General features: G+C 35.1%; 1 protein-coding gene across 5 annotated transcripts; it reads left to right on the top strand.

The window, feature by feature from the left end:
- Positions 1–732: 732 nt before the first annotated feature.
- Positions 733–20,860, top strand: LOC145690819 (uncharacterized). Of its 5 annotated transcripts, none has more exons than XM_081766121.1 (3): positions 733–887; positions 15,344–15,881; positions 18,794–20,860. In XM_081766121.1, exons 2-3 carry the CDS (start codon positions 15,430–15,432, stop codon positions 20,247–20,249), a joined length of 1,908 nt encoding a protein of 635 aa, XP_081622247.1. In that variant the 5' UTR covers positions 733–887; positions 15,344–15,429; the 3' UTR covers positions 20,250–20,860. The 5 variants fall into 5 exon arrangements, with proteins under 5 accessions (XP_081622247.1, XP_081622249.1, XP_081622251.1 ...); XM_081766123.1 differs by lacking the exon at positions 733–887 and adding an exon at positions 968–1,114; XM_081766125.1 differs by lacking the exon at positions 733–887 and adding an exon at positions 974–1,141.
- The last annotated feature ends 1,028 nt before the right edge of the window (positions 20,861–21,888 follow it).

The raw sequence follows: 21,888 nt of genomic DNA, 5'->3' as shown, positions 1-21,888 counted from the left end.
TCAACATTTTCCCACGCGCTCCTGTGGTAGCCGCAAAAGGCTATGAACATAGCAACTATAGGCTTGTCGAAACTTGCCTCCCAATTCCAGGAAATGATATCGATTTCTAGGAAAACAAGATAATTTTTTGCTGACTCGGCCATCTATCGGAGGGGATATCTACTACGTGCCATTAAATGCATGTTATTACTCTTAGAAAGTGAAAGACAGTAAATACTACAAGCATATCCAACGACATTTAAAGAAATACTCAATTGTAATACTAATTGCTTATAATTGCAAATAAAACGCAATTTCTGCAGGTTTCTTAACTTCGCAAGACGTCAAATAACCAATACGTACTCATGCAATGGCAAATATTATATGGCATCATTTTTTTTCTATAAACCAGTAATACATACAAAAACTTTGCATTTCCAAATGAAACTATATACATTAAGTGGTTACTTCAAAAAAAGTGCGAGGACAACTGCTCCATCTTGGCACCCCTATTCGCCACCCATGTATATAGACTAGCAGAAATGTCCGCCCTTCGTACATCTAGTTTAGAACCCCTCCCTTAAGACTTCGATTGTCCAGTACAAGAATAGATGCCACATCTAAACGAAACATTTCGTTGGAAACATCTCGGTAAGAACATTTCGCTAAGAACCTCTCGTTAACGAAATCCCAATCGAAATGTTTCGAGAGGTTCAAACAATCGAAACGTTCGATTGTAACATCTCGCAATCGCGCGTGCTTCAACCACCGAAGCCAAGAGAGTTAAGAAATTTACGTAACGAAATTTACTTTAGAATAGTGCTAACTTATTTTGAATCACAAATGTGCAAGAAGTGAAAACTATCGGGATACTACTAACTAAAGTCCTTAGTATACATAATCAAAAGGTAATGCTATTTTTTTCTTTTTTAAATATAATATGCAGCATTTTACATCAACCATTTTTATGAGTACAGTAACCGGAAGCATCCTCATTTTGAATCAGGTAGCATTCGTCTTTTTAGTGACCAGGTCAGCAAAATTTGCTTAGTGACTTTCACACAATAATACTAATGAGGAGGCTCCTGTACCTAGGTATACTGTAGCCCCATAAAGTGGAGCTGCATAAAGGAAGGTAAATCTACATATCAAAAATGCTTGTGTAAGTCACAGAGAGTTGATTTACTGAGAACGAATAGTATATGTAATAAATTTCGGCATGGATTTATACAATAAATCTCTACCCAATTGCGCTGAAGTCAAGGCACACAATTTGAAATATCTATTAAAATATTATAATCCACTTATTTCCTTCTTAATGTTTTCCAAAGGATTTGCGGCGGGCGACATGACAATATCGTACTTACCACAGATTAAATATAAGGAGGCTACCTGTATAACAACTAGAATTCTTTAACGATTTGAGTATGTACAGTGCCCGGACATGTGTCCTAAAGTTATAGTGAAAAACATACCAATCACAGGCACGCAAGCTACGTGGACAATAAAAACCGCGAACGCTGTCCAACCAAATCAGTGATGCCAATTCCTTCAAAGTCGTTTTCCCTTCACAAGCCTCAGAATTTCCCTTTTCCGGACAAAATTTCCCTTCATCCAAGCCGTTCAAGTACTGTATTTAGTAAACGTATTTTTAATCGTTTTAGTTCTCACCTACGGCTACTGCGTTCATGACTTCAGAGCTTAGCTAGTTCCTTTTTTTTTTTTTTTTTTTTTTTTACATTTTACGCCTGTTACAATGCTGAACACACGCTCAGCTTCAGCATTTGAGTGAGGCAATGTTAGTACTAATGATGCCAATTTTCCGAAATTGTGGATTGCCTTCAAAAATGTTTGATTCGAGAAAAACGAAACCACATTTCGTCTGTTGATTTATCCTTTCGAGTGCTCTCTTTTCATCGTTTAATTTATGCGGGGGACGCCTCCATTCTGCAATCAAATCGCTGCCATCAAGGTATTCAGAAAAATGACTTCGAAATGCCCGATACCTATTGGCTTTTTTTTTCTCTTTTGAATCGAGAGCTACATCCGCGCTCAAAAATTCCATTTCATTAAACAGTGGCGAATCAGGTGGAAGCCGTGCTTGTATCTCTGTTGTAGCCTCAATATAAAAATCAAGACAGCGAAGCCTAATAGCTTTCACACCTTCTTTAGGTAATTCAAGCATAAAATCTTCGCATTCTTGCCCAGAAATACTTCATCTAAGGGCAGAAGATTTCTTGGGTTTGAAACATTTATGTTATATTGGTGTACTAATTCAGCTTGCAAAAAATTTTGGCCTAGTGTTCGAAATAATTTGCTTGAGTTTCCTGCAAGAAATGGAATCAAAACCTTCCGGGATTGAAATGTGCATTAAAGGAGTTGAAAAAATTTAGAGCATAGTTTAGAAAAAAGAAACATGCTTTCGTATAAAAATTGTTCAGTTCATTTAAAATTAATTCGGAACTCTTCAGTTTGTCCTCAAATACAGCTAGTTGGGAGTAATTTTGAAGCACTGTCCAATTTCCCAGTAGCCTTATAATGCACTGATGAGGGGATAACCACCTGGTTTCGGACACTTTCAAAATACTTTTTATCTTAACTTTCATGTACTCCTGAAACTCGGCCAACACTGCGCATCGCTTCGAACCTCCTGATATATATATAGAAATAGCGCAAAGCAATTTCTCCAGAGCTCGCGATAGTTTTTCGCATGCCTTGCTAGAAACTAGCGGAATAGAGTGATAAATGCTCTTCATCATTATTCACTTCAGGCAGTAATTCTTTAACAATGGGGAAAACGATATGTTCGTACCCACCATCAAGTTTGCACCATGGCACGCCAAGCCGATAATGTTCTTTAGGGGGATGTCTTTCTCCCGCAAACCTTCACAGAAAGCGGAATAAATGGCATTTACTGAACAATCTTTTGCGTCCAACTTGACTAACTCCAGTAACTTGGTTTGGACTCGACCATTAAATGGTGAAACGTATTGGGCCATAACACACAACATTTTTTGACAAAAATATCAGTGCTTTCATCCACGAGAATAGAAAAGGGGACTTGCTTTAAGTTTTCAGCAATCCGTTCTGTTTCGGCCCGGGGCCAACACATTTTTTACTATCACAGTACATTTTGACCTCCTTAATTTAATGTTTTTCGCAATTCCGGAGTCATGAAATACATCATTCAGAAGTGGTATAAGATGGTCAACCACCTGGAGGGCAACGTTGTACTCAGCGAAGAATGCTGCAATTTTAATTTCCGCACTTTTCACGGCTTCAGATGTATCGTTTGGCTTTGATGTTTGCACAAAATCTTTCAACGATTGCACGGAGCGCAAGCTTTTCATATTAGAGGCATGCTTTTGTTCTCGAGAATGTTTTTCAAGATCACTTTTCCCACAATTTAGTACAACATTGCAAGCAACACATCTGTACTTCAGATCACAATCCTTCACTGGCTGCAGCCAATTTTGAAATTGCGGGTCTTGCATCCATTCAGGTCTAAATTTTTTAAACTGCTTACGAGGAACTTTCTCCTCCGGAGAGAGTTCATTTCTTTTTGCCCGTTTTACACTGGAGTTCCTGCAGATTCACGCGAACGACTACCGTCTTCCATTCTGTTACCACTTAACAGTATGTTATGTTGGTGATATAACACTTCAGATCGTTTTAACAGTTGCAAGAAACGTAAGCCAGAGCTACGGATTAAACAGCAAACACACCAACACATCACGTCCCGAACACGAATCCAAACCAAACTGTTATAATAGTTGGAATGATAATTTAATTGAGAAAAATTTCATCTTATTGCATTGCATTTAATTCAACAATGGGAAGATTAATTTTGATAAAAGATTTTAAATAAGCATTGTTGTAATATTTCGAATTTAACTGAATATGTTGATCGATGTGTAATGTTGATAAATATTAACGAATGCAAAGCAAGATAACTTGTAAGATTTTATGTGAAATATGTGCAACGAATTATGTTTGGAACAAAAAGGATGTTGAATTTATACTGAATTTTAATTAGATTAATCAGATACGTAAATACATTCAATCTATAAATGATTGAAGAGAGGTTCAAATTTCCCTGCAATATTGAGAGATCACAAGCAATTTCCCTTTTTCCCTTTTCTCCAAAATTTACTCAAAATTTCCCTGCGCCAAGGGAAATTTCCTTTCAATTGGCATCACTGAACCTAATGAAGGAAAGGCGAAGCTGGCGGCCTCATGTTAGCTCGGAAGTCCGTTCGAAGAAGCTGACGCGTCAGCTGTGATGGTATACGCGTAAACAAAAGTAAAGACTGACAAACTGGTTTTCTAAGTGATACGTGTTACTATATGAAGTGTAATGGGTTAAGTGCTCTATCGTCGAACCAATTTTAGGAAATTGACAGAGTGAATTGAAGTATTTATTTGTAAGCCAGGCTGTACGTGATGGCCGAAGGGACTATTTGGCGGAAAGACACGCTTGTTACGATTTATTGGTGTCGAATATAGCTTGGAAGTTGTCCGTAAATGAGAAGATTAAGAGACATCGTGTTTAAGCTTTCTCGAGTTAAATAAAAGGGTTCAAGTTTACAAGAGCTACTTCCCGTTTGGAAAGGAGGAGAAACGCCATACTTTTGGGAATTATTGATTGACTCTCTAGGATATTAGCAAGTAGGTAACAAAGTTACTTGGAATTAGTTCATAAGTTATTGGAGAAGAAGACAAAGCGTACCTGGTTTCCTCTGTCCTACTGTTTGATTGTTTTCACGAGTTGCGCGTTTCAAATGTTCGATTTGACGCGAGTGAATGCAACTTGTAGATAGGTCAGCGCACACTGATGTAGGTGGCGACAGCAGTTACTGAGGAAAGAGAAAATGGCAGGTCTGCTCGTCAGGATGCTCCCACATGAAACTTAAGTTGTAAAAATTCCGATTTTTATTGGTGTGTGTATAGTAGTGATTTGAGTGTCTTCTATGTTACTTAATCTGTGATAATTTTGTGTGCATACAGTATTCAATATTATATTATAGCAGATTTCTAATGATAAGCGGCATGGCCTTGAGTTGGCTTCACGCGGCGTCCAATTGGCTTTGTGCGGTGTTGACAATTCGCGACAAGCAGTCCTGCACGCTGACTTCTCGCGCTACTGCGAATCTTGACAATACCAGAGGCGCTTACTAGAAATATTGTATTAGCACATAAACTGCTCACTTTACGTAGTAGAGAAAAGAATTACGAACACATACGTGAAAACTACATCTTTTTATGTCAACTGGTTGTTATGATACACGCTTTTAAAGGTTTCCATATAAAACAATTAGCAAAACGAGCGATGAGTCCCGCGTGGATTTTTCTTCAATTTGGAAATAGAAGTCAACTTTTATTACAGAATAATAATGGGTGTAACCAGCAGGTTGTTCTAGGGGAACATTACTTTCAGGGGGAGGAAAGCTTTTCACACATTTAAAAGAGAACAAATGATCTCCTTCAGAATATGAAAGCATTTTAACTCACCATACATACTATACACATGTTATATTTTCACGATGCTACCTTATCAAAAGATGGATCTTGACAGTACTAGGTTGAAAACCGGATTGTAGATGATTCATAACCTATTCATAAGAAAACAAATGCTGTTTATAGCAGTCTGTTTATCTGACTTTGTAATTATATGGGTTAAAACAATAAAGGAAAAAGAAAACTCGAAAAAATATCAACTCAGATATTATTATGCATTAATATAATAGAGAGTTCATACGGTGTGCTCCCAGTTAGGGAAATGAGAATATAAAGCATATGGTTAATTTTAGTTGTTTTAATTAGGTACAGAAACCGTATTGATGATGTTTGATTTTTTTTTTAATTTTCATATTTTATTATAAACGTCCCTCATTTGCATTAACTATTAAATAAGTTTATTAAACACATACCACGAACCTCATTTTGGAGTTGGAAATAGTTTGGAAAGACAGGGCCCCCTTTTCCCCCGTGGCTATATATATATATATGCCTAACATCGTAAGAACAAAGTATGGGAAGTTTGTAATATTGTTTTGAAATTTACTTCGGGATAAATTCTTCCTTACTCGACAGAAACAACGCAGTATGTTTTCTTTCCCCTTCAGATTTCACTACCTTACATATATGCGACCACTTATTCCCTCTTTCCTCCTCCAGCAGGGATTCAAAAGCACCAGGCGTCTGAATGGTGTCGTAAATTATCGTAACCCAAAACAAACTCGATTATATGGACTTGCTTAGGAATCAGACGGATTATTTTTGTGTGACCTAGACCAAGCTCAAGAATGTTGTTTGTTATGAAAACTGAGAAGGAAACAAAGATACTGGTTGTGTTGGAACGTAACTTCTCTTCTAGCATAAACAGAATTCATCAGTGTCTGGGTTACTTTCTTTCGTGGCAGTTCGTTTCTTCTCCAAAATTATAGTTGACAATGTCTTCAAGCAAACCGAGTACAAGTGCGGAGCTTTCTTTTAAAAAAAAAATTAAAATAAAAAATAAAGTGCTACGAAATCAGGCACGAAGAATTTTTTTTTGTGTTTACATATTTTTTTTTGGCCCATGATAATAAATTTACAAGACTCATATTCAGACAATGACGAAATATTAACTGACATAGACGATAGTGAAAGTAGTGTTGAAGACGAGTGTTTAGCATATCCACTGGAAAAGTTAATAGGTAAGTAATTTAGTTGTTATATATACTTCTAGGATGCACAGTCAAAATTGTTGAGTTTGCTGGAATAGTATATTTACATTGCGAATAATGTTGCAAATGTATGTGCCATCATCTCAACTGGAGGAAGAGCGAGAAGGGAAAGGGGAGTCCATGATCCGGCAACACCGCGCGGAATATCACCATTGGCTATTGCCCGTGATGCTTTACTTCTGAAATACACAACAGAAATCATCACTTGCTTTATATGCCGATGGCCGTCGCTGAGACAGTTGTAAGGTGGGACTCTCAATTTCGTTTGTTGGTGATGTTTTTATAAAGGACTAAGTACATCATTCTTCACATGTTACGAATTATTATTTTAGGTCAATAAAATACAAACAGCATGTCACATTTTGAATTTTTACAGCCTTGTAACGCTAAGCACTTCTATACTTCTGAGTAGGTCATTCTAAGCATTAACATTTAGCGTGGTTTCTATTTCTTGGTTAAAATTACCGATCAATGTTTTCTGTATGGGAAGAATTATCGGAAACAAAAGACACCATTTTATTGGATCTCTGGCCTCCTTTATTAAAAAAATAATATATTCCCTCGCAACACGGTTTCGCGACTTTCTGTTGCTCGCATATACGCACCAACGATTTGAGGTATGTGAAAATGAATGCTTCCTGGACCTTATTCTCTTTTTCGTTGAATTCCTGAAATTTGCCCTTGTACTTAATTTGTTTTCTATAATGTATTCAGAAAAATATTGCCCTTGTACATTTGGGCCGCTGTGGCTCAGTGGTAGAGCGTTCATCTCTGGTGTTTGAGGCCCCTGGTTCGATCTCAGCCCCCACCACGTGAAATTTGTGGTGAAAAAACACCGTGTGCGTGGTTTTCCTCTGGGTTCTCCCGTTTCCTCTCACTTCATTTCACCATTTCATTCATTACTCTTCATCACGGTCTCCTTCACCCTAACCGGCATATACGTGGGACGTAACACTCAAAGATTTTTGCCCTTGTATTTAATGTGAAAGTATTTCCGCCTGGTACTTCCTCTCTTTTTTTATTTCATTCTTGGAATTTGTCCTTGTACTTAAGGTGTTTTTCTAGCAATATATGTTTGTATATCGTATGGGAAGAATAATAATGTGGCCTTGTACTTAACACTTTGAGCGCAGAGGCAGTTAGCACCGTCCTTTTCTCGCTCTATAAGGATTTTGGCAGTTTTCAAACTATCATACAGTAGCGATAAATGAAATAATATATAAAATTTTGTTAAAATAATAAAGTGTAGTTCTTGTTTGAGCAATAAGCCTGGTTATTTTTTCGATATATTTGATATCGGCATATTTGCGATATTTTTGAAAGGAACTATTTTCTGAGTTTGAAAAAAAAATATAGACATCAATATAATTATTACAAAGATACAAACTGAGTACAATAGCATTATTTGTACAATCAAAATGCATGTCACGAAACGTAAAATATTGTGTGATGCATATCAGAATTGTATTCGCTTTTTCACCAAAGACAAAACATAGCGTGCACAAAAAGTATTGTCAAAGTCTATCGGTATTTCGTAGATCTCCGCAGTTGTAAATGATATGTTTTTGTGTTTGTGTGTGTGTGTGTGTGTGAAATAAGTTGAAATAGACAAACGTTGCATTCTGGGCAATAATGCGTGATGTCCTTTTTTACATTCTGTCCCTTTGGTTTCCTTCTGCAGTGCATACTATGCATCTTTGTCTTGTCATCCGTCTGGACTTTGCTGACGGTAACTTTTCTGCAAAGGACGTTCAACTAGGCGGCCAATTTTCGTGCTAATAGTGTTTTTACTGTCGCACTCCTTGGTTCCATTGACTGTGAGCATAGCCTACGAATAAAATTCCAAACATATATTTTCTGTGATTCAAGTATGTTGTGCACAATCACCAGATTAACCACTTCCATCAAAATCATGTTAGCAAGCCGTTTCTACCATTTCGTGTTTTTTGTGTTTGATAACAACATATAATAATTTTTGATCCGAGAGGTCAACTCCATTTTTGTTGGAAATATAATCCATTACTGATGTTGATTTCTCTGTCTATATTTCTTTTTTATTTGTTAAAAACCCCACACCTAACGTGCTCCTTGTGGATAACATCAATACGTCACGTTTATCCATCCATTTCATCACTAGGGTTTTTCCTTGCCTTCTGTATATTTGCTCACTTTTCTTCAATTTAGCGACCTGTACTTCTTTCGTTGTTTCATAGGTATTCCCAACAAACCCTCTCTGCATAGTTTCTAAAGTTTTTGTCAGTGGCACACCGGTATAGAACCTGTCTGTATAACAGTGCACGAATATAAGCAACAAAAACGAGTGTGGAACATAACAGGGTTGTCTGCTTTAAAACAAGGTGGTTTAAACCAAAAAACGAAAAATGTTCGTAAAAGTGTAAATGTTTGTAAAATATTGATGAACACACATTTGTAGGTTATCACGGTTTCACTTACGTATATTATTCGTATTATTTAAAGACCTAAATTCCACATTCATTACTCAAAAAGATTATACTATAAAACCAACTTTTTTTATAAGTTTATAAATGTTTGCGTCGTGATTTTTTTGTAGTTGTTATTATTGTTATGTAATTGCAATCAAAGAAAAATTCTAACTATTCTTTCGTTTCAATGTTCACTATTGATAAAATACATAGAAATGCCGTACTTTGTGTGTGTGTGCGCGGGGGGGTGTCATACAGACTCCGCGAGAGGCATTTAGTGAAATGAGAAGTATCTTTGGTATCTATTTATGTATAAATGAGTGTGAGCCAAAGTGGACTCAAATAATTCGTATCTTTAATCACTTTTCTTACTGATATGCAAATTAAGTCCTATTTCTTTAATTTGGACCAATAAAAGTCGTTGTTAACTAATTTGAAATAAATTAGTCCTCTGTACTCCGTACTACTATGAAATTGTCCATATGTAACTGTGTATAATGGTTTCACTTGCTCAACTGTTTATCTTTTTGTCCTTTTGAAATAAATCTTGACAGTTATATTAAGAAGCATGTAAAGATCAGTACAACGTATTTTTTTTTTTTTTATCAGGATTCCTTTGTGAGTGAGTCGGCAGACGTATCGCATTTGTGGCCAATTACTCCTGGTTCCGTGTTCAAATGGAGGACAGTTTCTCTCGGATGTAACTGGAGAAGCGGTTTTTATTCCGTTTTAAGCTTATGTGACCCCTTCCAGCATAACCCGGTTGTTGCATAATAACATCAAGGCGAAACAAACTTATTTCTGTCCATATATGATATGAGTATATAGAGCAAACTATTTAAACCAAAAAAAAAGTGGTTTAAACAAAAAACACGTTTTTTTGGTTTCTTCAATAAAAACCATGGTTTTTGCCAACCCCGGAACATAACTTATTTCCCGCCACGTTTCGTGCAACTATACTGCCATCTTCTGGTAAAAATCTGAAAACAAGCCCTAGAGACGATATCCTTATAACGAAATCCATTTACATAGGGATTTGGGGGCCATATATAACACAATTCTTTGATTCGTATAAATACGGACGTCGCGTCTAGAAGGACAACGCGGTCCGTATATATACGGACTTCGCGCACAATGTGTTTATGTATGACTATTTGTGGGAGGATTTGAAAATATTGCATGTCCCGTGCACGCGGATACTTCTTACTTTTGTACAATCTACAAAAATGGTTATATTTGGTGTACAAGTGGTAATACAACACATAACAAACCCACCTCACGCTGTATTCACACCTGTATTTTTTGTGTGTTCTATTGCCACTTGTACATGATATAAAGTCATTTGTGTAGTTAGTGCAACAGTAAGAACTATCCACGTGCACGGGAGATGAGAAGTAGCTTTTGTAAACAATTACCTATAAAAGTTACGATGGTCATTTGCTGAAATTGTGTGAAGAGTATTGTCTACTAAATTGGCGCATACTTTATCGCATGTGTGGAAATGAATTGAAACTAACGAAAGGAGAAGTACCATCTAACCTAACCTAATTTACTATTTTTTTGTACTATTTTTGGGTACTGGTATCGCTTTGCCGCATCACATATTGAAAGATTTAGAGGTAAGATTCAATAGTTTGCATAAAAAGACATGTTTATAAGAAACAAATTTCTGCAGTCAAAAGAATTAATTGCAAAGCTGAATGTTTGCCAATGTACGGGTACTAGTGTGTATTTTATCCGTCGTAATTACAGGTGCTTTACGACGGATAAAAAAGGGGAATGCATATGAAGGATGACTCTATTAGATGCAATTTTTCAACAATGGTATATTTCTGCACAGTATACGGACCTTATATTTTTGTTTACAATTTGAGCGTTGCTAGTATGAGACCACGGCAGGTAGTACTGACACTGTTATTATTGCCAAAACCTACATCTTTTCGTTATCCTAGCTTACGCGAATACCAACCATCGCTGACGGACCTGCTCCCTTCGGGTATACTTGCACGCTAATGCACAGGTCCACTAGCTTCGCCATGTCTGACTCAGTTAAATAGGATTCGTGCTCTATATGGGTCACGTAGCAGAAGCTAGTTCGTGTTTCATGTACTCACGTTTATGCCATACGTATGTCCAACTGTATTTCGACCATTAATCGCTATAACTACTAGTTACACTGCGTCAATTCACATTTACTCATCTGTTACTGAACTCGTGTAGTGGCTAAACACAGTCCGCTGACAAATGAAACAAAGTCCTGTTTCACTAGTTTTTTCCATCCTTTTTAAATTGTGGCATTTTGTTACTTTCATAAATAAATATAGAACAACGATGCAAAGAACACAACAGCTACATGACACTTCAGGAACCCGAAATGTCTGAAGTATCAGAGCATAGTTTACATCTGTGGTACAGAGTCAATTTCACGAACATCGCCATTGTTGTTGTATTGCTTCGACGTGCGCTTTCACTATTGATCCACGCAACTATTCTTCTTTCCCAAATATATTGTTACTTACTTGCACTCTCCTCCTCTACTTTATGGCAGTACTACACGGTATAACTACTAGCTACAGTATGTCAGTTCACACTTCCTCACCTGCTAATGAACTGTTGCAGTGGTGAAACACAGTCCTTTGACAGGAGATTAATGTTTCAATAGTTTTTGTTCATCCTATTTAAATTGTTGCGTTTTTTTCTTTTTACTTTTAACAAGTATATCAAATTTGGATTGCCGTGCCTCACCGCATCGTTCGCCTACAATAGCAGATAACAGTCTAAATCTCAAATCGTTCAAAAAACTATATGGATTAACTACAGTCTTAATCGCATTAATTAATGCTGAAAAATAAAGTAGATTATAAACAATATCATACGCATCGGGTTTTAGCCCGCTTACCAAAATGAAATGCTGAATTATCAATCGTATCCTTGAAATTATTAACGCGATTCAAGGAAATAATCTATTACTCAACTCTATTGGAATTGAATATGACAACACACAGACACAAAACACAAACAAAGGACAATCAACTGAAATATATATTAATATACACTCACCTATTATATTCTTCTTTATGTTACTTTTCTTTGGTTTTTACGCCTCGATCTCTGTCTGCATGTCGTCCGTCCTGTATCTGATTACAAGAATAAATGTGCTTTGGCTGTGTTCAAGAAATTAGTTCAAAGACCAATGCTTAGGTCTGAAAACGTAAATGTCGGAATGTAACTAATTTGTTCACTGATCCAGTCGGCTCTCTCGGACCACAAACATCGAGAGTCACTGTATAAATCCTCAGTGAAAACTACGAGACAAAAACCAGGATAAGGTACAATGTCTCTTACTTAGTGACATCAACCACTACTCTCACCTCAATCTCCAACATTATTGTTCCACCATTCAACTAAACTAACTTCAATTGAAAATAACGAAGTCACGTTCTTGTTTCTAGGCTTACTAAAACCACTATGACCGAACTTAGGTCTGGTTTCATCAAATTGAAATGCTCTCACTCGCCTTTCCACATTATCATTCCACCGTTCCGTCAGACAATCAGACCAAGAGAGTGGTCGTTACTACGATTGCAAAGAATATAATTCTATTGTAAGACCATGCGTTCCAACGTTGAATGGGGAGTAAACCTCTGTTCTCACTCGAATATCTCACATTACCATTCCACCAACCGAACAACCACTATAGATTCTGGATATTACGAGTATTGGTACATTAATAACATGCTATTTTTAAAGCAATAGCCAAGAACAGAGTTATCTTTACTCAGTTGCAAATCAACTGTTCCATGCCGTGAGTGACCCACATGGAAGTTCCACCATTTAATCACTCTCTTTAAAAATACGATGGTTTTGTCGCCGAAAAGAAAAAGCGACCTATCGACCAAGACTTAGGTCAACTATACAGATATATACGTTACAGTTTGAAACCATCAAATGCCCATTGGCTCCTGAAAACAGGACAAACTTGTCTGACGTAAAAATATGGAAACTTAAGCAATCACAAAATTTCACTTAATACTTCGAGCACCATTCGGAACACTGGGAAAGCCACAGAGCATAATCATACCCTTTCAATCTTACTTAGATTCCACAAATTCATATGGTCAAACACCAACCTTCCGTTTGGAACACTCGTATCACTATTTTTCCTTTTTTTTAAAAAAAAAGAAAGAAAATCACGCAACACAACACAGCTTGCACTTTTATTCTTGTGAATTAACTCCTTCCAACTGTAACTTAACACAGGAAATAGCAGACACCACAAAGTAAGCCAAACGAATAAGACACGCGTCCCATCTTTCGACATCGAGGAAAATTTATCCGCCTGCTCGTAGACTGCAGAAACGTCCGCCTTCCATCGGGATTCATGGGTTAGTTCGCAGCCGAGAAGGCTGCGAGCTCCCTCGAAGGACAACGGCGCTACGATAAGGCACGTCTCCTACCGCGCAAGCGACCTTGAACTAACCAACAGTAAAGGAATGTATTTCTCTCACTCACTCACTACAATCATAAATAGATTCTCTTCATTTCCTTTGCTTTTTTTTAAAAAAAAGCAACAAAAAAGGAAGGTTACAAAATCTTATTAATTTTTACAAATCAGAGAAATATAATCATCAATATCGCATAATCATCAACATTTCTTTTCTTCTCTTTTTATAGTTTTTCAGTTATTTTCTTCTTTTCCAACTCATAGTAACGGGATCGTTACAACAGTCCGCTGACAAGTGAAACAAAGTCCTGTTTCACTAGTTTTTTCCATCCTTTTTAAATTGTGGCATTTTGTTACTTTCATAAATAAATATAGAACAATGATGCAAAGAACACAACAGCTACATGACACTTCAGGAACCCGAAATGTCTGAAGTATCAGAGCATAGTTTACATCTGTGGTACAGAGTCAATTTCACGAACACCGCCATTGTTGTTGTATTGCTTCCACGTGCGCTTTCACTCTTGATCCACGCAACTATTCTTCTTTCCCAAATGTATTGTTACTTACTTGCACTCTCCTCCTCTACTTTATGGCAGTACTACACGGTATAACTAGTAGCTACAGTATGTCAGTTCACACTTCCTCACCTGCTAATGAACTGTTGCAGTGGTGAAACACAGTCCTTTGACGGAAGATTAATGTTTTAATAGTTTTTGTTCATCCTATTTAAATTGTTGCATTTTTTCTTTTTACTTTTGATAAGCATTTGAAATTTAATGTGTAATACTTTACTTGTGATTAGCGATTACATTGTGCGTGCTTTGTGATTCAGTGATACTGAACTTCATATATATAGAACTTTCTTTCCATTTTTAAGTGGTAAAATGTCGCCTAGAACTTGGTAGTGTTTTACTTGATTATTCGATACAAATTTCAATTGACGCATCTCAAACATGATATTCTTACATATCTATTTTTACCCATATTAGTTTCTGATCATATAATTGTTCTAAAGTGTAGTGCTTATATTCAAGTTTTGCTTAGTTTCAGTTACTCTAGAATCATTTGTTCTATTTGAAAAGAATAAGAGTACATTGATGATACATTTCTCTACCTTTCATTGAAGTAAGTTTTCCACGAGCGATTTGTTTTCTGTTATATAACAGAATACAGCTGAAAACAAGATAGTGAGGAGACTATATTTCTCATGTATAAAATATTTTTTTGTGGTTTTGCTTTCGAACAATTTATCTTCCTGCATATAAATGTGACAAGGAAATACTGTTGTATATTTAAAACGTAGATATACCATCTACACATTGATATTATTATTGGCGCGGGTGGGGGCGGAGTGGCTCAGTAGTAAAGCGTTTGCCTCTGTACTTGGGGTCCGTGGTTTGATCGCAACTCGCTCCAGGACTTTGTGGTGGACAATACCGTTCTCGTGGGTTTTCTCGGGGTTCTCCCGTTTCCTCGCACTTTCTTCATTTCATTCGTTTCTCAATCACCGCCTCCTTTAGCCTAATCTGCATACTCGTGGGACGTAAAACTGAGAGATTTGTTTCACAAAGATATTATTTAACGTTATAATTAAGCGTTATAATTAGTTAAATCTACTTTCGAATAAGAAAGTTTTTCGTGCTATTTATAATTTATTTCGTAATGATCTTACATATAATAAATAACTAGTATATATTATAAATAGCAGTAAACAAATTAATCATAATTTTGTGTTTTTTTTTCAGAATTCTTTATGGAGTCTTCAGACTGTCAAAGTTCTTGAATTAAACAGCATTTCTATTATTTCAACAATTCTTCGAATAAAGTCGAAATGGAAGCAGAAAATAAATGTTTTAAGGATTTTGATTATAACCTTTCTAATAGTATTTCTAATGTTCGGTTTTCTGCGTCAGGTATGGAATGTAAGGATATACTAAGAAATGAAACAAGAGAATATAATAGCGTTAAAACATCTATGTTTGATAAATCTTCTGTGCGTAAATTTGAAATCGGTTTAGCTGGCTATAAGCATGATGGAATAGCAGATTGGAAATTATCCTCAAATGCGGTATGTCTGGTCAGGCGCTTATCAATATCAGATTTAACTACGAACACTAATCGCATCAATTGTGATAGCAAATGCTTGGAGTCAGAAGGCAAAAGATTTAGACATAATACAGGGGAATCAAGTAACATGCCTGGCATTATTGATAATGCAAGAACCGAAGCTTACATGAAAGGAAGTGATTGTCGAGAGATAGATCGGAGTTCAAAGGAAGCCAGGTACGCATGCATTCGTCTCTTTTTTGGGAGTTTTTCATGAATATTTTCTACATTTTTTTTAGTTGCTTCAGTTGCATTTTTTCTGCTGTATTTACTTCGTTACAACCATCCTACTACTGAAAACAAAAGAAAGCCTCTAATAGCACAAAATACCGTTTTTCTAAATCAAAGGATCGTAATTAAGTTAAGGATTGTGATCTAGGCAAGCACATGATATTTGAAAAGATGTTTTCAAGTATTTTTCTCGAATATAGAATTGGAAAGTATGGTTGTTAGATACAGATATTTGAATAACTGACTCACAGAAATTGATTGGAAGTTTTAAATTTTCAAATTAAGTCTTAGTTGCGATCATATTTATTTTATGCCTGTTTCTGAATCTATTTAATTCCATACTATCTACTACACATATTTACGATACGAGAATATACGAGAAAACACGCAACATATTTGTATGTACAGTTATGTCCAAAATGATTGTCACATATTTATAACAGTCTTCTTGTAAGAATATAATTTGATAATGATTTTCCAGGGTTCTTTTAATACTGACACTGTGTGTATAATGGAGAAATATATATTTGTGGTAAATTCCATAGGAAAATAATTATAAATTCGAAAATTAGAGTGGGTAAAACAAGCTGTTGCTAAAAGGACAAAAAAGTTTTATTTTCGTTTTATTGTCCTTATTTACTGCTCTTTTGGCATGATATTTAACACATACATGTGTTTGACGATTATACACATACTAACATTATAAGAAATACTGGGCAAATTCGTTATCAAATTATATTCCTTCAACAATACATTTATAGACATGCGACAATAATTTTGGACATGAGTGTATATATTCTAAGAAACAAGCAACATTGAGATGCTTTTATTTATCTCTCTTTCATTACCATCGTGTAACTTATTGGTTCAGAAGTGCAAACATTGACTTGAAAATACCGTGAAAACCTAAGATGCATGTATCCTACTACCCCTAACAAGCTTTCTTAATAACTCGACATTTTTTTAAAATTTGTATTTGAGTTTAATTATTACTTTTGTTTCATATACCCATCCAATAAGCAAACATTTATCAAACAATAATTATTTAAGACACACCAAAAAGATTTTCAATTTTTCACAAAATATATGGTATAAATTATGAAATTTCCGAAAATTTAACCAACAACTGTAGAGGAAAATACACAAAATTAAGCAAAGGAAACAGTTCCAGATTTTCTGTACTGATAATACATCCATGACGAAATGAGTTAATAACAGTGCGTAATATGATTTTCGTAAAAATGTTATAAATAAAATATACATTGGTACCGATCCAATAGGCAAAGTGAATGGACAATATTGTTTTTCTTTCAGGGTTCGTTTTCATGAAGCATTGATATTTCTACGAATATATTAAGTGCGAATAGGTTTCATTTGATAAATTATTTTAGAGATCACGAGAAAACAAAGAACATCATTAAAATTTTTTTTGATGTGTGGAAGCGTTTGCAAAATATTCACCATTTAATTACATGTTCTTCGACATTCTGGTAAAATGCGTACTGCTTATAAATCACCAACACTGAAGGCCAAATGATCAAACAAAATTGTGTTAAGGGAATGTCATACGGTTAACAGTTGTTAACACATGATACAGAAAACTGTAGAAACCAAACTAGATATCATAACAGTTCAGATCACGTACAGGTGTTGTATGAAAGTGAAATTTTTGAAGAAAAATTCCTATTCGTTTTTCTTCATCTTTTCATTTACATCGAGTCCACTTCAACTCTCCATATCAAGGGCGCACTATCGGACAAATATCAATCTCTAGTCGTTGTGCCTAGTGTCATTTCGCTACCTCATTTAGGTTTGATTCTTTTATCCTCACCCTTTTGTGGTTTCTAGTTATCAAGCACCTTATCTCCCTGTGAACTCACACAAAGTTGTGACCATTTAATCAATGATGACCCAGTCAATATCTCTGAAACTTCTATTGTCTTGATACTTTCTATAATATATGAAAGGATATAAAGTTTTAACTGACCCCTAGTGATATAATATAGCGGACCGTATAGTACAAACAGCACTATCCATTCAGTGCGCCCTAAGAGAATTCCCCATGTCACTTTTTGTTTCACATTTATACTTTTAGCTATTTATAGTTTATAAGCAGTGAACACTTTGTCTGAAGGTCTATGAACTCATTTTATAAATGGCATTCATTTTGTAAGCTGTGCTCCAGAGTAAAGCCTATTAATCTGACGACATTCTGTGTTCTTTTCGTGTTATACCTAATTATTTCAAATTTTCGAAACAGCTTTCAGCTCCCAACGAATATAACCGCAAGAAAAAATGACCGTGTCATTCAATCGGCCCTATGATAGCTTTCCGATCTAATTTTTTATTCCTTCTCTCAATTTTGTTTTTTTGTAATTTTTATGCATTTGAAGCTGGATATTCGTTCTATAACACAAACTCTTTGAAACAAATAATTTTCCTGATTAAATTGTTACTTAAATAAAAGGAAAGTAGTTTAATGCTTGAGGTGTCTACAATTTTCCACTTTCTAATCGTTGGGGAACCTCATCCATAAAGGATAGGGATGATTAGAATACTAAAAACAAATACTATGTAATACTAAGATGAATTCATTTAAGATTTAAGACTCGAACAGCAGTTTTATTGACGAATTCGGAAGAAATCCAAGCACTCCCAGATTTATTTCCTTTATGTGTATTAAATCTTCAGCATTGTGATACGAAGGAACCCCTGGGGAGCGCATGCATAATATCGAACTCATAGGGAATATTAATAGTATATCCAATGCTTTTGGAATATTCTGAAAAATAATACAGTAATGGTATATTTTACGGTATTTTTAGGACAAATCATTTATCTTACAATGATTCTTTCAGAACATCTTTCATAAATTCTAAACTAAGATGTACAAATGGAGGACAAGTTGCATGCCAGGATTGTGGAAAACAGTTTAGAAACAAGTACAACCTAAAAGAACACATTATTACTCACACAGGTGAAAAAGCTCATTGCTGTCAAAGTTGTGGTTTAAAGTTCTCTACAAAATCAGGCTTGAGACGGCATTTATCAATTCACACTGGAGAGAGACCATTTTCTTGCGATGAATGTGGTAAAACGTTCAGAGAGAGAGTTACCTTGAGATACCACATTTCATTACATACTGGTGTGAAGCCTTACTGTTGCCATAAATGTGGAAGGAAGTTTGTTTTTCAATCAGTTCTCAATTATCATTTGAAAATACATGCTGAAGAGAAAACCGAATTTTGCCAGCTATGTGGGAAGGGGTTCAAGACAAAATCATATTTACAGAAACACAGAAGAACACATTTAGGTCTAAAACCTTTTTGTTGCCAGGAGTGTGGAAAAATGTTTTCTGCAAAAGGTCTTTTGGAAGGTCATATGGTAATTCACACAGGTGTTTTTAGATTTGCTTGTAATCAATGCGGAAGAAAATTCGCATTTAAGCATGAACTTAATCTTCACTTGTTAACTCATTTTAATGAGTATACTCATGTATGCCAAGAGTGCGGCAAGAAATTTTTGGTTGAAAAACGCCTCAAACTTCATATGAAATTTCACATCGGAGAGAAACCATATGTTTGCTACCACTGCGGGAAAGGGTATATACGTAGAAATGATATGATAACGCATATAAAAACTCATACAGATAAGAAAAGTCATTGCTGTAATGAATGTGGAAAAAGTTTCTTTCTAAGAAAAGAGTTACGAAGGCACATGATTACTCATGTAAATGAGAAAACTCATTTTTGTGATGTATGTGGTAAGGGCTTCATTAGTAAATCGTATTTGAGGAATCATTCGAAAATTCACCAACGCGAAAACCTTTATACATGCGATGTGTGTGGTAACAATTTCGTTTCTAAACATGTTTTAAGAAATCACCTTTTTATACACAGAGAAAAGAAAGCTTTCTCCTGTGATATATGTGGTAAACTTTTCAGTCAGAAAACGGGCTTGACGACACACAAGCAAATACATGCAGGTGAGAAATCTTATTTCTGTGAAGAATGTGGTCAATGCTTCCTTCAGAAGCAAATCTTACGAAGACACATGATAATTCACACAAGTGAAAAAAATTATATGTGTCAAAAATGTGGAAGGAAGTTTAGTAGTAAATCTTATCTTAAAAGGCATTTCTTAACCCATTTTGGTGAGAAACGTTTTACTTGCCACTATTGTTTTAAAAAGTTATCTACAAAATTTGCTTTGGAAAATCATATTTTAAGTCATGTAAAAACTTTTTCGTGTGATTCATGTGGAATGCAATTCAAAAAGAAATCTGCTTTGAAATCTCATCTAATTGCACATTAGTGATGAGAAACCAGTAATCTTTTAAATATATCTTAGGTGTTTGGTACTTCGGGACGTATATTATGAACATCAGCAACAGTCATCTGGTTGTGTTCCATTTTTTTCACTTAAGAAATGGTAAATCATGGACAAAAGAATTTATCTTTTTGTAAATATTGCAATAGATTTAATGGAAAATAAAATTGTATTTGTCAAAAACTGATATTCAGAAATTATAGTCTACCCACAAGTTTAAACAAAATCATATAAAACATCTATTTGGGTTTGGAAAGATATGTTGTACTGGAGTATCAGCTATTTTAAATATTACTGTAGCAAAGATTTCCAACGAATACTTTATTTGCATAATACATTATATCGTATAATAAAATAATTTTGTTCCTATCAAGACTATTAATATATTAATATTAATATAACATGAGATTTCGTGTGGCAAGTATTTCGCTTTGTAAACTTCGTGGCTAGTATGGTCATGACTATTTGCCACATTTTCTAATCTCAGAAACAACTATAATTCCTTCATATAAAATGTTAACTTAGTGCTAGAAGTATCTAAAGAGTCATGTTCCAAAATTACGAATAAACTCTTATTCAACATGCGTAATATCTCGTATTCATTTCTCTAATGTAGTAATTCACAAGATCAGATTTGAAACGTTGTTACATCTTCAAATGAACAAAGGTATTTCAGTTCTCAACACTGCGTTGAATGCAAAATTTTATCAATTAACGAAATAGTATATAAGGATAGAGAATCCAGAAGTAGAAACAGCGTTGACAATATACGAAAAGATAACTTTCTTAGAATATATCAATCGCTTCTATGTATCAATCTGTAGAACATGTTTCAGTGAAGGTTTGAAATGTAACAGTTACAAAATTAATACGTCAGAAGTGAACAAACATTAAGCATGACAGCATACTTTACTGTATTTATGGTTTTACAATTCATTCAGAAGTTACCAACAATGTTGAATTTTAATTGAAACCTTCTGCAAATTTGTCAGGAGCTACATACTAAGAACGAGTAAATAGGCAAAACTATAACAGGAAAATATAACACTAAGTGTATATACAAAATTGCCTTGTTATGAACGAAGGAGCATGAGTAGAATATCATATGTAAAACCTTAAGAGAGCTCACAACTGAAACGATTTTGCTAAAATATTGGGAGAAAAGTTTTATGGTTTACAAGGAAAGTTTTTCATCACTCTAAAGATGGCTGAAAACTTTTCAAATAAACAATTAATACACTACTCCTCACCCGCACCCACAGCTTACTCAATATCATTTTTAAAAAAAATCGTTAGTAGTGCTTGTTTCATTTGCTATAAATTTGAGTTGTGTAATAATTTGAAGTGCGATCATATAAACTATAACTTGGGATCTCAGTACAGTCAATCTAGTTGTGTTGCGGGATATACTTAAGAATGAATTGTCAATATCTGCACCCTGTAAAAACTTCAAGTGTTTTCTCTCCATTACAGTAAAAGTTGAAGTGTTGCTTCGAGATAAATGCCCACGTTGGGAGTACATGTTTCAAACGAGTTTTTAAAATTGCAATTACACATGGCCTAAGATAGACGTCTCTAAATCACACAACTTCTCTAAATGTGGTGCATTAACTAAACAGGATGA

This window comes from Thermobia domestica, chromosome 7 (genome assembly GCF_964235325.1).
Source record: "Thermobia domestica chromosome 7, izTheDome1.hap1.1, whole genome shotgun sequence".
In the NCBI taxonomy this organism is placed as follows: domain Eukaryota; kingdom Metazoa; phylum Arthropoda; class Insecta; order Zygentoma; family Lepismatidae; genus Thermobia; species Thermobia domestica.
The sequence above is the reverse complement of the archived record's forward strand: the minus strand, read 5'-3'. Positions and strand labels throughout refer to the sequence as shown.

Coding starts and splice junctions, on each gene's coding strand:
- LOC145690819 (XM_081766121.1), top strand. CDS start 15,430: ATGGAAGCAGAAAATAAATGTTTTAAGGATTTTGATTATAACCTTTCT. Junction 15,882..18,793: donor CGGAGTTCAAAGGAAGCCAG/GTACGCATGCAT, acceptor TGATTCTTTCAG/AACATCTTTCATAAATTCTA.